This window comes from Salvelinus namaycush, chromosome 18, assembly GCF_016432855.1.
Source record: "Salvelinus namaycush isolate Seneca chromosome 18, SaNama_1.0, whole genome shotgun sequence".
NCBI classification, from domain to species: domain Eukaryota; kingdom Metazoa; phylum Chordata; class Actinopteri; order Salmoniformes; family Salmonidae; genus Salvelinus; species Salvelinus namaycush.
The window spans coordinates 27,021,752-27,037,395 of NC_052324.1; the positions used below are offsets into that span (position 1 = coordinate 27,021,752).

The 15,644-nt window shown below is 44.0% G+C and overlaps 2 protein-coding genes across 2 annotated transcripts in view; one reads left to right on the top strand and one right to left on the bottom strand.

The window, feature by feature from the left end:
- Positions 1–1,820: 1,820 nt before the first annotated feature.
- LOC120062890 (alpha-(1,3)-fucosyltransferase 7-like) lies at positions 1,821–2,861 on the top strand. The gene has a single exon (XM_039012957.1). The coding sequence runs from the start codon at positions 1,821–1,823 to the stop codon at positions 2,859–2,861; it is 1,041 nt and encodes a 346-aa protein (XP_038868885.1).
- Positions 2,862–4,243: 1,382 nt separating this feature from the next.
- Positions 4,244–15,644, bottom strand: part of LOC120063279 (neural proliferation differentiation and control protein 1-like) — a 40,891-nt gene continuing 29,490 nt past the window's right edge. Inside the window, exons 3-9 of the mRNA XM_039013559.1 lie at positions 12,641–12,736; positions 12,218–12,442; positions 8,741–8,807; positions 8,460–8,544; positions 8,072–8,151; positions 7,581–7,680; positions 4,244–7,320 (exon numbers count right to left, since the gene is read on the bottom strand). Coding sequence (XP_038869487.1) covers positions 7,249–7,320; positions 7,581–7,680; positions 8,072–8,151; positions 8,460–8,544; positions 8,741–8,807; positions 12,218–12,442; positions 12,641–12,736 — 725 coding nt within the window. The 3' untranslated portion in view covers positions 4,244–7,248. The remainder of the gene's footprint in view (positions 7,321–7,580; positions 7,681–8,071; positions 8,152–8,459; positions 8,545–8,740; positions 8,808–12,217; positions 12,443–12,640; positions 12,737–15,644) is intronic.

Here is a 15,644-nt window from a genome sequence, read left to right on the forward strand (position 1 = left end):
TGGACTTGGGGACTGTGAAGAGACCTCTTGTGGCATGTCTCGTGGGGTATGCATGGGTTTCCGAGCTGTGTGTCAGTAGTTCAAACAGACAGCTTGGTGCATTCAACATGTCACCTCTCATAAATACAAGCAGTGAAGAAGTCAATCTCTCCTCCACTTTGAGCCAGAGAGATTGACATGCATATTATTAATATTAGCTCTCTGTGTACATCCAAGGGCCAGCCGTGCTGCCATGTTCTGAACCAATTGACATTTTCCTAAGTCCTTTTTCGTGGCACCTGACCACACGACTGAACAGTAGTCCAGGTGCGACAAAACTAGGGCCTGTAGGACCTGCCTTGTTGATAGTGCTGTCAAGAAGGTAGAGCAACGCCTTATCATGGACATACTTCTCCCCATCTTAGCTACTGTTATATCAACAGTTTAGGGTTTAGGGTTTAGTGAATGATTTGTCCCAAATACAATGCTTTTAGTTTTAGAAATATTTAGGGCTAACTTATTCTTTGCCTCCCACTCTGAAACTAACTGCAACTCTTTGTTACATGTTGCAGTCATTTCAGTCTCTGTAGTAGCTGACATGTATAGTGTTGAGTCATCCGCATACATAGACACGCTGGCTTTCCTCAAAGCCAGTGGCAATTCATTAGTAAAGATTGAAAAAAGGTAAGGGCCTTGACAGCTGCCTTGAGGAATTCCTGATTCTACCTGGATTATCTTGGCGAGGCTTCCATTAAATAACACCTTCTGTGTTCTGTTAGACAGGTAACTCTTTATCCACAATATAGCAGGGGGTGTAAAGCCATAACACATATGTTTTGCCAGCAGCAGACTATGATCAATAATGTCAAACGCCGCACTGAAGTATAACAAAACAGCCCCCACAATATTTGTATCATCAATTTCTCTCAGCCAATCATCAGTCATTTGTGTAAGTGCTGTGTTTGTTGAATGTACTTCTCTATCAGCATGCTGAAAGTTTGTTGTCAATTTGTTTACGGTAAAATAGCATTGTATCTGGTCAAACACAACTGTTTTCAAAAGTTTACTAAGGGTTGGTAACAGGCTGATTGGTCGGCTATTTGAGCCAGTAAAGGGGGCTTTACTATTCTTAGGTAGCGGAGTGACTTTGCTTCCCTCCAAGTCTGAGGGCACACACTTTGAGGCTTAAATTGAAGATGTTGCAAATAGGAGTGTCAATATTGGAAGGGAAGAAAGGAGAAAGTGATGAAAGGAGGAAATGATGAAAGGAGGAAGTGATGAAAGAAGGAAGTGATGAAAGGAGGAAGTGATGAAAGGAGGAAGCGATGAAAGGAAGAACTGATGAATGTAAATCTGGTGCAGTCCTCTAAAAGTGTTTTCATTCACTAGATAATCTTTTCCATGTCTGCATTCATAAGAAATTCGTTGAGCTTCATCCAACTATTATTGTATTATTATTGTATTTTTCTTTAAGGGCCTGATTCAGACTTAGGAAAGGTATGCATTTCCTAAGCTTTTTGATCAGGCCTTAAATCTTCTGCATTATACAGTGATGTAGTGGTAAAACAAGTAGGTGAGTAAACTCTGATCACCGGTTACGGTGAAAAAAGTCACGCTTTTCAATTCATTTTTCCACAAAAGGTAGGTAAACTGTGTTTATTTGTGTGTACCCTCCACTACACCCCTGATTGGATACTAATTTATATTTGTCTTACCAGAGAGGAAATACCACACTACTACAGTAAAAATCCCAAGGAGATTGTGTGATCGTGGACTAAACTAAAGTACGCCGCAATTGTACCAGTCCGTGTGTTGCTTGCCTGTCATCCCCTGAGTCAGAGATGGCTGCCTCCATGCCCCTGTTCCTCTCCGGCATTATGATCTTCAGCATCTCCTTGTACTTGCTCCACAAGAGGCTGCAGGCTGAGATAGGGACCACTCATCAACACCAACTCAGGAACCTCACCATTCTGCTGTGGCACTGGCCCTTCAGCCACCCCTACAGCCTGGAGGGAGACGTTTGCAGCAATGAGTACGGTATCCCAGGCTGCCTCCTCAGTGACAACACCTCCCTGTACCCTCAGGCAGACGTGGTGGTCTTCCACCACCATGAGCTGAGGACGGGTCGCTCCGCCCTGCCTCTCCATCTCCCACGGCCGGCCTCCCAGCGCTGGCTCTGGCTCTCCCTGGAGCCTCCGGTGAACAACGGCAACCTGACCCAGTACAAAGGACTGTTCAACTGGACCATGAGCTACCGAGCGGACGCTGACGTACCAATGCCCTATGGGAAGACGGTGGAAGTTCTTGTTCCACCAAACAGCAACAGCAGCAGCTATGTGATCCCTAAGAAAGGGGCTTGCCTGGCCAGCTGGGTGGTCAGCAACTACAGCCCTGACCATGCCAGAAGTCAAGTCTACCAGAGCCTAAGGAAGTACATTCCTATAGAGGTGTATGGCCACTGGCTAAAGAGGCCACTGACCGAACATAGTCTGATACCCACCATTGGCCGCTGTAAATTCTACCTGGCCTTTGAGAATTCAGTGGCCATAGACTACATCACTGAGAAGCTGTGGAGGAATGCCTACCAAGCAGGGACAGTACCCGTGGTTCTGGGGCCCTCTCGGTCTAACTATGAGGCCTTGGTGCCCTCAGGCTCATTCATCCATGTCAGTGACTTCAGCAGCACAGAGCGGCTGGCTGCCTTCCTACAGCAGCTGGCCACAGACAGAGGGCGCTATGAGGCTTACTTCAAGTGGCGTCAGACCCATGAAATCAAGACATACACAGACTGGAGAGAGAGGCTCTGTAATATCTGTATCAACTATCACAGACTGCCAGCTAAAAAGGTGTACTATGATCTGGATGGATGGGCCAATAGATAACAGGCAAAAGCTGCTTTTACTGCAAGTTATTTGGTATCTTTGTTTTAGCCTAATTCAAATCAAATCAAAGTGTATTTGTCACGTGCGCCGAATATAACAGGTGTAGACCTTAAAGTGATATGCTTACTTACAGGCCCTAACCAACAGTGCAATTTTAAAGTAAAAAATAGGTAATAGGTGAACAATAGATAAGTTAAGAAATAAAAAAACAACAGTGAAAAGACATGTTCAACAACCTGTGCTGGGCTCTACTTACAACAGGGCCAGTTCGTTCACACACAAAATGTCACAGGTAAAACGTGAAATACATTCATTTCTGCATTGTTGTGATTGTGTGTGACTTTAACATCCATAACAGCCTGATGACATTACAACATTGCATTTTGGTCCCCAATGCAGAAACACCACAGAAAAATGACAACTTCAGTTAAAAAAGGGAAGAGGAAGTATGAAGGTGTACCCACAGTGTCCAATCACGTGTAAGGTCCCATTGACTACATTCCAGCCTTTACAAGACCAAGAATTGCCACAAATAAAACCATTACACAACCATGTAGGCTGGCTCATAATGCTATTTAAATGGGACAAGGAAATGTCTTTCCCAGCAGTAATATTGAGGGTAAGCTTTCAATTATTTTTTCTCTCTCAGTATTTGGCTACTCATAATACTCTACTGTACAGTTCATACCCTTCATAGGCAGTTGATGAATGTCCTCCATCTCACTCGGTTCGGGGCAAGTTTTTCCAGGTCACACCAGTTGAGACCGCTCTCAGTAATTTCTGCCTAGATCTCTCTCCTCCAAGTGTTTCTGGGTCGACCACAAACCTACAAAAACAAAATCCCTGTACAAATACTAAATCTAAACAACCCATCTCAGAGAAATTACTGTGCATTGAAAGTTCTGTATGTCACTCAATTCAACCGTACTCCTCTGTATCCTAATGTAACTTTACGACTAATTGTGATGCATATGATTTAATTTCTAGTGTCAATGCAGATTACACACCAAGGTGGTGCCCTATTCCCTACATAGTGCATTTTATAGGGAATAGGTTGCCATTTCGGATGCAAAAAAAACATTTCTGGTATAGATACTGGGGGATGTTGCTTTATCATCTCAATGTCTATGGATTCAGGGGACAATCCACCAATAACAGATCAACATGCAATAACAGCTCTGGCCACCAGAGGTCATGATTACCTAAAAACGGAATAAACTTGAAACGATAACAATTTGCTTTTTACCTCATTACTTGTTTTAAAGGCTAGATTAGCTATTAACATATATTTTTGCTTCTCTCTCATGAGATCCAAGACAGTTGATCAGCTTGCAACAAGATTGTCTATCATATCATTTAAGAAAACAGCACAGCAGACCATGTTGCAGTGAAGATAATATAAATATTTATTTTCCATGTTCATCTCTGAAATGTCTACATGCATCATGTCCAGCAATTCCAGTAGTAGTAAAAGAGGTCGGTCATCTCTCAGGGTTGGTGTGTTAATTCATCTGGTGTGTCGTTATTTAGAGAGGGTGGTTTTACTGTATAAAAGGAGAGTCCCAGAGATTTATAACCAGCCACATTCATGAGAGAAAACAAAGAGCAACTTTCAATCCATCAAACTAAAATTTCTAGAAAACCTGGGAATATTTGGACAGTTATTTGCATTTTGCAACCCTAGGGTACAATATTGATGTAGGTATATGGTAACTATATGGTAACAGCCAAAGAAGGTTTAAGTTTGATGTTCATCTTTACCAGTAATCTAGGCCTACATCAATGAATGGATTCATTCTACGAGTCCAATACTCTTTCTGTCTCACATACATTGTTTTTGAGGACCAAAAAGGCTAATCAAATCATCTGCACCCAAAGAGCATCCCATTACTGTATGTGTCTGACCACTTCACTGTTCTTCAGAGAGAGTGGAGACAGAGAGTTAGGGGAACAGTTCAATTAAAATTCCCCCACAAAACTCCTTTTTTTCATTAGTGCACGGTTGATAAAGTCCCAAAATGTTTTGTATGTCAGCAATGAAGTTATACAACTTTCAAAATACAGAAATATAGCCAGTATGATGCATTTTGCATCATGATCCAAAACACAGCATCATATCATACTCGATGCATCATACCAGCTGTATTTATGCATTTTGAAAATTGATTGCTGAAATGTAAAATATTTTGGGACTATATCAACAATGGACTAATGCTACAAATAACTAAATATAGTTTTTGTGTGGAGTTGTCCTAAGTAAATCAAAGAGCTAATAACACGCTTTCCTGAGAGATAACCGTAATAGGCAACTTCTGAACAGACTCTAGCGTGCATCCAAAATGGCACCCTATTCCCTATATAGTGCACTATATTTGACCAAAAACTATAGGGCTTTCGTCAAAAGCAATGCCCTATATACAGAATAGGGTGCCATTTTGGAAGCACACTAGGCTAAAGAAAAAAAGGTTTGTTTGCAATCAGAAATATAGAATAATAATGTGTACAAATACATCATTAGAGCCAGGTTGCCATCTCTCTGTACAGTACACATCAGTGGCTATTTACATAAATAACATCACAAATCATGGGACAAGCCATGTGTTTGTTTGATACGGTATATTCAGTGCTTGACTTGGACTGAAATAGGTTCCAGTACTCATTCTGGGTGCCGGTACTGTTTATATTTAGATGCAGGAACTCCACAATATTTTTGAGCTAATATTCTATATAAGAGGAACAAGAGCTCAAGCAGTTGAACATTTGAGGTGCCGGCACTCCGGCGAGCTCCTGCCCACGTCAAGCACTGTGTATATGTATGTACATAATGGGGTTGCTCTGTTTCAGAGTTCTGTAAAGAAGTTCCAAATTCCTTTGAAATCATTCAAGTTATTTAAATATCATCATAAGCAAGTTTACACAAGAAACTTGTAAGGATCATAAATGCATATTGAATTGTATCCCTTTTTCAGCAGAGCACAGCATCATCAAGTCATGCATAGAGGGACCATTGATACTGAGAATATAATGGCTACATAACAAAGCGTAAAGGTTTACCATACATACTGCATGTGTACATTTATGAAACATATTAAAATCACGTTTGTATGTAAAAAAACAACAACACTTTTTGGTAATGAAGAAAGTCAAAGATGAGTTGATCCAGGTCTTCAGAAGGCGTCATTAGTGGCACCATATTCTCCACATACTGTAGTGCACTACTTTCGACCAGGGTCGATAAGGCGCTGGCAAAAGTAGGGCACTCTGTAGGGAATAGGGTGTTATTTGGGACACAGTTATTTAGTCTGCCAATGATTACTATTGACAGCTTGATAAATTGGCATATTCCCACTATGCTCCATCTGTTTCAAAGGCATATGGCCTAACATCTGCAGTTCCAGAATGATTTATAGGACCAGTTCCCAGACCCAGATTAAGCCTATTCCTCAACTGAATTTTCAACTGAGATTATCCATGCTTTTCAGTCCAGGAGTCTGGGTCATACTGCAGTCTATGATTTAGGAAACTTGTATCTGGATTGGTTATTCAATTTCACATTCTGCACAAAGTGTGTGCCTCCAACACAATCTCCCTGTTCACTATTATTAAAGGTTTGTGGTTTGGACATTGGCCTGTATATTTCACTGTAAGTCATGGTCTGGGTAACATTCAAAAGTATGATGCAAGTATCAAAGTTAGTCTCCACAGATTGTGTAATGTAATAAATCATACACCAACAGACCCAGAAAACATTTATTTTTTCACTGTAGTTCTTCTCTGCTCTCTTCCTGAACCTTTCTGTCGGTGTCTGTCGTATGAAGCAGGGTAGTATTCATTAGTGCACACCGTAGCAAAACATTTTGCAACAGAACACAACAACAATAATTTGTTGTTGGAAAAGTTCAGGTATAGAATCTTGCAGAACGTGGAGAATCTTATCCATCATTATACACGCTAATCTCTCAGTCAGTTAGTTGGTTGTGCACATGTTTGACAGAAAAAAACAGAGAGGATATTACAGAATCAAATCCACAAGAGATAACAGAGTTAACATATAACAAAACAAGGCATGGTTATGATAGGCCAGACGGAAAGCTTAAAGATCATGTAGGTTTTCTGAGAGTGTGAGATGTCATTGGTCCCAGATATCAGTCTGTTTCAAGAGGAGATTCACGTCAGTCGGTCATTCAGATATAATGTTCATACAGTCCTCCTCCTCACCAGCCCTGCAGTGTATGTAGTGTATCATGTGGGACAGGTCAAAAGGTCAGACAGAGAAACCTGATGGGTGTTTGTAGGTGTGCAAGGGAGTGAGTATGATTTGATCTTCCTGTACATGTAGGATGATATGTTTTATAGGTGCATATCAGAATGTCCAGAGTTGTCAGGGTTACTTGTGGCTCCGCTGAAGGTAAAGGGTGGAGTCATCAAACAAAGGATTCTTCACCTCCATCTCTCCCGTCTAGAGAGCAAAAGAGAGAACAAGAAAGAAAGATAGAAAAAGAGAGGGCGAGAGAAAGGAGAGAGAAGTTATTACACAGCTAAAACAATAAAATGTGTGTATCCGTAGCCTATTGTAAGTACAAATGTATGTAAACTAAATGTATAGTATTTAAGGTAAATATATATTGGATATCAGCTATCGCTGCCTCTCCATGTCTGCTATTGTACTGCATGGCTGTGCAGTACACTGTATGTGCATCAGGTATGTCTGTCTCTTACCGGGGCCAGTCCAGGGCACTCGTATACCGTGAAATCCCCATCCTCATTCTCCTCATCTGACGTGGCCCCGGAGTCAGGCACCTTGGGTTCATCCCTGTGTCTGGAGAAAAAGGAAAAACACTGAGTCATGGAGGTATCCAACCACATCACATAACATCCCAACCCACCATTCACAGAGGAGAACACCGATACAGACTGACAGGAGGACAGGGAAGGAGAAGGGAGGGAAGAGGAGGGAGACAAGGGCAGTGTCTGGAAACATGTAGTTCACTTCCTCCAAACCCCCTCAAATCCTCTTCAAAAACACTGGACCTTGGACCTCCACCAATTAGCTTTGAAAGGAGTTGAAGGAGAATCAGGAAGCAAGAAATGGACAGATAGTAACATTTTTAGACAGCCAGGGTCAGAGGGCAGACAGATATGTCCGGTTAAAAGACAGACAGAAGGCCAGCTGGACAGACAGACAGAAGGCCATGGGGGGTATGACTCACTTCTCCAGGCAGAGCATCTGCTGTTTCTGGTGTTGGTAGTGGTACATCTGAGCACTCTGAGCCAGCCTCCTATCCCCAAGCTGCAGGCAGGACACAGAGGGAGGGCCCGAGATGACATGGCTCTCAACCAGACGCCGTTTCAGTATAACATTTATTGTACAGAAGATGTCTTTGTTCCCATGTGATTAGTATGTTATCAAATCAAACTTTAGATTTATTGAAAATAAAAATGTGTTTTACAGTAAAACAATAAAATTAAGGAGATAAAATAAACAGATGGCAATTAATGAAATGTATAAAATAACATGAAACAAAAAAAACATCACTGACATGAATATAATATGTTGTAACCATGACTTCGTGTGATTATGTGTTCTGCTGTACTTACCACATCGTTGTCATAGGAATGGGGCCCCATCCCCCCATAAGCTGGGTAGTCGACCTTCTGAGCCAGTCGCACACCTCTCTGCAACCTGGGATAAGATGGGGGACATCAGGGTTAGTTTCCCATAACCACATTATTAAACTACATGACAATTATTAAAATGAGTCAGTACATTTAACTAAGTTAAGTAGGGAACAACAACCACATAATCACAGTTATCGCAGACCATTCTTCCACATAGCTGGAATCAGCTAAATCAGTGCAAAACAGATGTAGAGTTTTACCTGATCCAACAGACACCAGCCAAGAGCAAGGCAACAGATCCCACAACCAAAAACACACTGGTCATGACTGTGAAGAGATAGAGAAAGGCTGTCAGGAGAAGAGGATAGAAACATCTGGCAGAGGAAGACATGTTATCCAGAACACCAGGAACAGGTCAGGTGGAGAGACAGAGTAAAGCAGTGGCTGTTTGTGGGGTGCATCTCAATTGTAAACTCAGCAAAAAAGAAACGGCCCTTTTTCAGGACCCTGTCTTTCAAAGATAATTCGTAAAAATCCAAATAACTTCACAGATCTTCATTGTAAAGGGTTTAAAAACTGTTTCCCATGCTTGTTCAATGAACCATTAACAATTAATGAACATGCACCTGTGGAACGGTCGTTAAGACACTAACAGCTTACAGACGGTAGGCAATTAAGGTCACAGTTATTAAAACTTAGGACACTAAAGAGGCCTTTCTACTAACTCTGAAAAACACCAAAAGAAAGATGCCCAGGGTCCCTGCTCATCTGCGTGAACGTGCCTTAGGCATGCTGCAAGGAGGCGTGAGGACTGCAGATGTGGCCAGGGCAATAAAATGCAATGTCCGTACTGTGAGACGCCTAAGACAGCGCCACAGTGAGACAGGACGGACAGATGATCATCCTCACAGTGGCAGACCACGTGTAACAGCACCTGCACAGGATCGGTACATCCGAACATCACACCTGCGGGACAGGTACAGGTTGGCAACAACAACTGCCCGAGTTACACCAGGAACGAACAATCCCTCCATCAGTGATCAGACTGTCTGCAATAGGCTGAGAGAGGCTGGACTGAGGGCTTGTAGGCCTGTTGTAAGGCAGGTCCTCACCAGACATCACCGGCAACAACGTCGCCTATGGGCACAAACCCACCGTCGCTGGCCCAGACAGGACTGGCAAGAAGTGCTCTTCACTGACGAGTTGCGATTTTGTCACACCAGGGGTGATGGTCGGATTAGCGTTTATAGTCGAAGGAATGAGAGTTACACCGAGGCCTGTACTCTGGAGCGGGATCGATTTGGAGGGTGAGGGCCTGTCATGGTCTGGGGCGGTGTGTCACAGCGTCATCGGACTGAGCTTGTTGTCATTGCAGGCAATCTCAATGCTGTGCGTTACAGGGAAGACATCCTCCTCCCTCATGTGGTACCCTTCCTGCAGGCTCATCCTGACATGACCCTCCAGCATGACAATGCCACCAGCCATACTGCTCGTTCTGTGCGTGATTTCCTGCAAGACAGGAATGTCAGTGTTCTGCCATGGCCAGTGAAGAGCCCGGATCTCAATCCCATTGAGCAAGTCTGGGACCTGTTGGATCGGAGGGTGAGGGCTAGGGCCATTCCCCCCAGAAATGTCTGGGTACTCGCAGGTGCCTTGATGGAAGAGTGGGGTAACATCTCAAAGCAAGAACTGGCAAATCTGGTGCAGTCCATGAGGAGGAGATGCACTGCAGTACTTAATGCAGCTGGTGGCCACACCAGATACTGACTGTTACTTTGGATTTTGACCCCCCCCCCCTTTGTTCAGGGAGACATTATTCCATTTCTGTTAGTCACATGTCTGTGGAACTTGTTCAGTTTATGTCTCAGTTGTTGAATCTTGTTATGTTCATACAAATATTTACACATATTAAGTTTGCTGAAAATAAACGCAGTTGACAGTGAGAGGACATTTCTTTTTTTTCTGAGATTATTTCCTTGATTCCTCGCATCCTTTCTCCTTGGAACCTCCGATCTTCTACTTCAACGTGCTTTGAGAGGGAGACGAGGAGGGAGAATGTGATGAAACAAGGAAATACAATTAAGATTCACCCATGTACGAGAAGGGAGAACAGGAGAGTCCATCTGCAAATTGTCAATATTAATAGGCAAGAGCAGTGACAGTCAGAGCAGCATTCATAAGAGCAGTGACAGTCAGTGCAGCATTCACAAGAGCAGTGACAGCCAGTGCAGCATTCACAAGAGCAGTGACAGTCAGAGCAGCATTCACAAGAGCAGTGACAGTCAGAGCAGCATTCACAAGAGCAGTGACAGTCAGTGCAGCATTCACAAGAGCAGTGACAGTCAGTGCAGCATTCACAAGAGCAATGACAGTCAGAGCAGCATTCACAAGAGCAGTGACAGTCAGAGCAGCATTCACAAGAGCAGTGACAGTCAGTGCAGCATTCACAAGAGCAGTGACAGTCAGAGCAGCATTCACAAGAGCAGTGACAGTCAGAGCAGCATTCACAAGAGCAGTGACAGTCAGTGCAGCATTCACAAGAGCAGTGACAGTCAGAGCAGCATTCACAAGAGCAGTGACAGTCAGAGCAGCATTCACAAGAGCAGTGACAGTCAGTGCAGCATTCACAAGAGCAGTGACAGTCAGAGCAGCATTCACAAGAGCAGTGACAGTCAGAGCAGCATTCACAAGAGCAGTGACAGTCAGAGCAGCATTCACAAGAGCAGTGACAGTCAGAGCAGCATTCACAAGAGCAGTGACAGTCAGTGCAGCATTCACAAGAGCAGTGACAGTCAGAGCAGCATTCACAAGAGCAGTGACAGTCAGAGCAGCATTCACAAGAGCAGTGACAGTCAGAGCAGCATTCACAAGAGCAGTGACAGTCAGTGCAGCATTCACAAGAGCAGTGACAGTCAGAGCAGCATTCACAAGAGCAGTGACAGTCAGAGCAGCATTCACAAGAGCAGTGACAGTCAGAGCAGCATTCACAAGAGCAGTGACAGTCAGTGCAGCATTCACAAGAGCAGTGACAGTCAGAGCAGCATTCACAAGAGCAGTGACAGTCAGAGCAGCATTCACAAGAGCAGTGACAGTCAGTGCAGCATTCACAAGAGCAGTGACAGTCAGAGCAGCATTCACAAGAGCAGTGACAGTCAGAGCAGCATTCACAAGAGCAGTGACAGTCAGTGCAGCATTCACAAGAGCAGTGACAGTCAGAGCAGCATTCACAAGAGCAGTGACAGTCAGAGCAGCATTCACAAGAGCAGTGACAGTCAGTGCAGCATTCACAAGAGCAGTGACAGTCAGAGCAGCATTCACAAGAGCAGTGACAGTCAGAGCAGCATTCACAAGAGCAGTGACAGTCAGTGCAGCATTCACAAGAGCAGTGACAGTCAGTGCAGCATTCACAAGAGCAGTGACAGTCAGAGCAGCATTCACAAGAGCAGTGACAGTCAGTGCAGCATTCACAAGAGCAGTGACAGTCAGAGCAGCATTCACAAGAGCAGTGACAGTCAGTGCAGCATTCACAAGAGCAGTGACAGTCAGTGCAGCATTCACAAGAGCAGTGACAGTCAGTGCAGCATTCACAAGAGCAGTGACAGTCAGAGCAGCATTCACAAGAGCAGCAGGGTGCGGAGAAATTAATTCTCAACACAGATCAGGGAATCATGGTTCTCTTATTCAAAAAATGGGTCAACTGGGACTGAAAATCATTAACAAGGATTAAGGTTACATACTGATAAACACTCGGCTGTTGGAGGGGTAAGGGATGATATGGGGCCCGCTGCGTACTGCTGGGGTGTGGCTGGTAGTGGTGGTGTTGGCTGTAGTGATAGAGGTGGGTGGAGAGGCTGTAGTGGCGCCGTGTGTCGTAGGCTGCTCTGTGGTAGGCCGTTGGGTGAGGATCATTGATCTGTCATCCTCCTCTTCCTTGACTTTAGGAACATCCTGAAAGGAAGAAGCTAGGAGGAGATACAAAAATAAAATATAATTAAATGGTAATTGATAGCAAAGCAAAAGGACATCTACTACTAACTTAGCAACTGGTATGGTATTACTGGTCACATTATGTTAATACTATATGCAATTAGTAAAATCTTAGTCAATCAAAGCTTCTGAAGTGGCACCCTTTGCGACAGGCCAAAGGTTTGTCCTCTCACCTGGATGTTTGAAACCTGATTCAGTCTCCTGTTGGCTGATGATGGTGGACAGGAAGTCTATCTCCTCGTCCACTTCAGGGAAAGTGGTCACTTTGCCTGCATCAAAAAGGAGACGGAAAATGTTGGTCATTGGGTTTTAATGATTACACAATGATGAGGCAGCATTTCTAATGATTTGTGCATTTCTAATGGAATTTCACATTTTCCATGTGAGTGAAGGAGAGGAGAGGATGGGAGAAGAGAGGAGAGAGATAATGAATCATCCTCAACCATCCCAATGATTCCAGGTTTGACTCAGATCTACAATTACCAATGATGACCTCATACTACACCATACAGAGTGCCTATGGGGACTGTTTGTCCACAACAAATCAGTCAACAGATGCTGACCACATAGGCTACACCTAATCAACTACTGATATCCATACAGAATGAAACACTATGAAATACAGTCATAGCCACTGTACTGTATAGATCCAGCGTCTATTCATCCTATACAGTGGATTCGGAAAGTATTCAGACCCCTTGACTTTTTCCACATTTTGTTACGTTCCAGCCATATTCTAAAATGGATTAAATAGTCCCCCCCCCTCATCAATATACACACAATACCCCATAATGAAAAAGCAAAAACAGGTTTTTAGAAACTTTTGAAAAATGGAAATATCACATTTACATAAGTATTCAGACCCTTTACTCAGTACTTTGTTAAAGCACCTTTGGCAGCGATTACATCATTGAGTCTTCTTGGGTATGACACTACAAGCTTGGCACACCTGTATTTGAGGAGTTTCTCTAATTATTCTCTGCAGATCCTCTCAAGCTTTGTCAGGTTGGATGGGGAGCGTCACTGCACAGCTATTTTCAGGTCTCCCCAGAGATGTTCGATAGGGTTCAAGTACGGGCTCTGGTTGGGCCACTCAAGGACATTCAGAGACTTGTCCCAAAGCCACTCCTGTGTTGTCTTGGCTGTGTGCTTAGGATCATTGTCTGTTGGAAGGTGAACCTTCACCCCAGTTTGAGGTCCTGTGCGCTCTGGAGCAGGTTTTCATCAAGGATCTCTACTTTGTTCTGTTCATCTTTCCCTTGATCCTGACTAGTCTCCCTGCCGCTGAAAAACATCCCCACAGGATGCTGCCACCACCATGCTTCACCATAGGGATCGTGCCAGGTTTCCTCCAAACATGACGCTAGACATTCATGCCAAAGAATTCAATCTTGGTGTCATCAGACCAGAGATTCTTGTTTCTCATGGTCTGAGTCCTTTAGGTGCCTTTTGGCAAACTCCAAGTGGGCTGTCATGTGCCATTTACTGTCATTTACTGAGGAGTGGCTTTCGTCTGGTCACTCTACCATAAAGGCCAGATAGGTGGAGCGCTGCATAGATGGTTGTCCTTCTGGAAGGTTCTCCCATCTCCACAGAGGAACTCTGGAGCTGTGTCAGAGTGACCATCAGGTTCTTGGTCACCTCCCTGACCAAGGCCTTTCTCCCTCGATTGCTCAGTTTGGCCAGACGGCTAGCTCTAGGAAGAGTCTTGGTGGTTCCAAACTTCTTCCATTTACGAATGATGGAGGCCACTGTGTTGTTGGGGACCATCAACGATGCAGAAATGTTTTGGTACCCTTCCCCAGACCTGTGCCTCGACACAATCCTGTTTCAGAGCTCTACAGATAATTCCTTCGACCTCATGGCTTGGTTTTTGCTCTGACATGCAGTGTCAACTGTGAGAACTTATATAGACAGGTGTGTGCCTTTCCAAATCATGTCCAATCAATTGTATTTACCACAGGTGGACTCCAAGTTGGAGCTATCAGAAAAATCAGCATTCAGGGCTCAAACAATAATATTTCATAATGTATATAAATGTAATGTATGTATCTCTGTGACTCCATCCATATACCACATACTGGTACTCAGGACAGGGAGGAATGCCAGACAGAAGGAACTTCTACATGCTGCTCCCATGTGGCAAGTGTGAAAAAACACCTAAAAACAACAAGTGAAATCGACAAATCGCTCATCAAGTACAAAAGCCTTGCGCAAACAAACTGTAGCCTAGTACAAGCATCAAAGATCTTTCTGTTGGCAGAGAGAACACACTGCACGTTTACATTGGATTGGTGTGTGATCCATCATAAAGTTATGAGGCTCTGTGTGCCAAGGAAACAGACAGTTCTGACTGATGCATGGTGCAGTGTGTGGTTCTGTAGTGTGTGTGCCTGCGTATTTTAGACTGAGTAAGCCAGTGATACTGTAATGCTGGCTGAATCAGAGAGTGAGTGAGTGAGTGTGAGGGAGAGCGGTGCAGTGTGTATGTGAGAAAGTGTGTGGGTATTGGTGAGAGTGGGTGAATAATTGTGGTGCAGTACGTAGGTGGATGGGTCATCCTCTCTGTCATGCAGTGCTGCTCTGAGCGTGTGGGTGAAGGGTACAGAGGGCGGGAGGGAGATTGGGGGGGAGAGAGAGATAGAGATAATGAGAGAGGGAGAAAGAAACAGAGAGAGGAAGAGAAAAATTAGGTAGAGAGAGTGAGTGAGCAAAGAGAGCAGAGAGAAGTACAGAGATAAAGAGAGGAGGGAACAGAGAGAGATACAGAGAGAGATACAGAGAGAGAGAAACAGAGAGAGATACAGAGAGAAAGAGAGATACAGAGAGAGGTACAGAGAGAGAGAGGTACAGAGAGAGAGAGAGAGAGGGATACAGAGAGAGAGAGAGGTACAGAGAGAGGTAGAGAGAGAGAGAGAGAGAGAGAGAGAGAGAGGTACAGAGAGAGAGAGAGAGAGAGAGAGAGAGAGAGAGAGAGAGAGAGAGAGAGAGAGAGAGAGAGAGAGAGGCACAGAGAGGGAGAGAGAGATACAGAGAGAGAGAGAGAGATACAGAGAGAGAGAGAGAGAGAGAGATACAGAGAGAGAGAGAGAGATACAGAGAGATACAGAGAGAGAGAGAGATACAGAGAGAGAGAGAGAGATACAGAGAGAGAGAGAGAGATACAGAGAGAGAGAG

Coding starts and splice junctions, on each gene's coding strand:
- LOC120062890 (XM_039012957.1), top strand. CDS start 1,821: ATGGCTGCCTCCATGCCCCTGTTCCTCTCCGGCATTATGATCTTCAGC.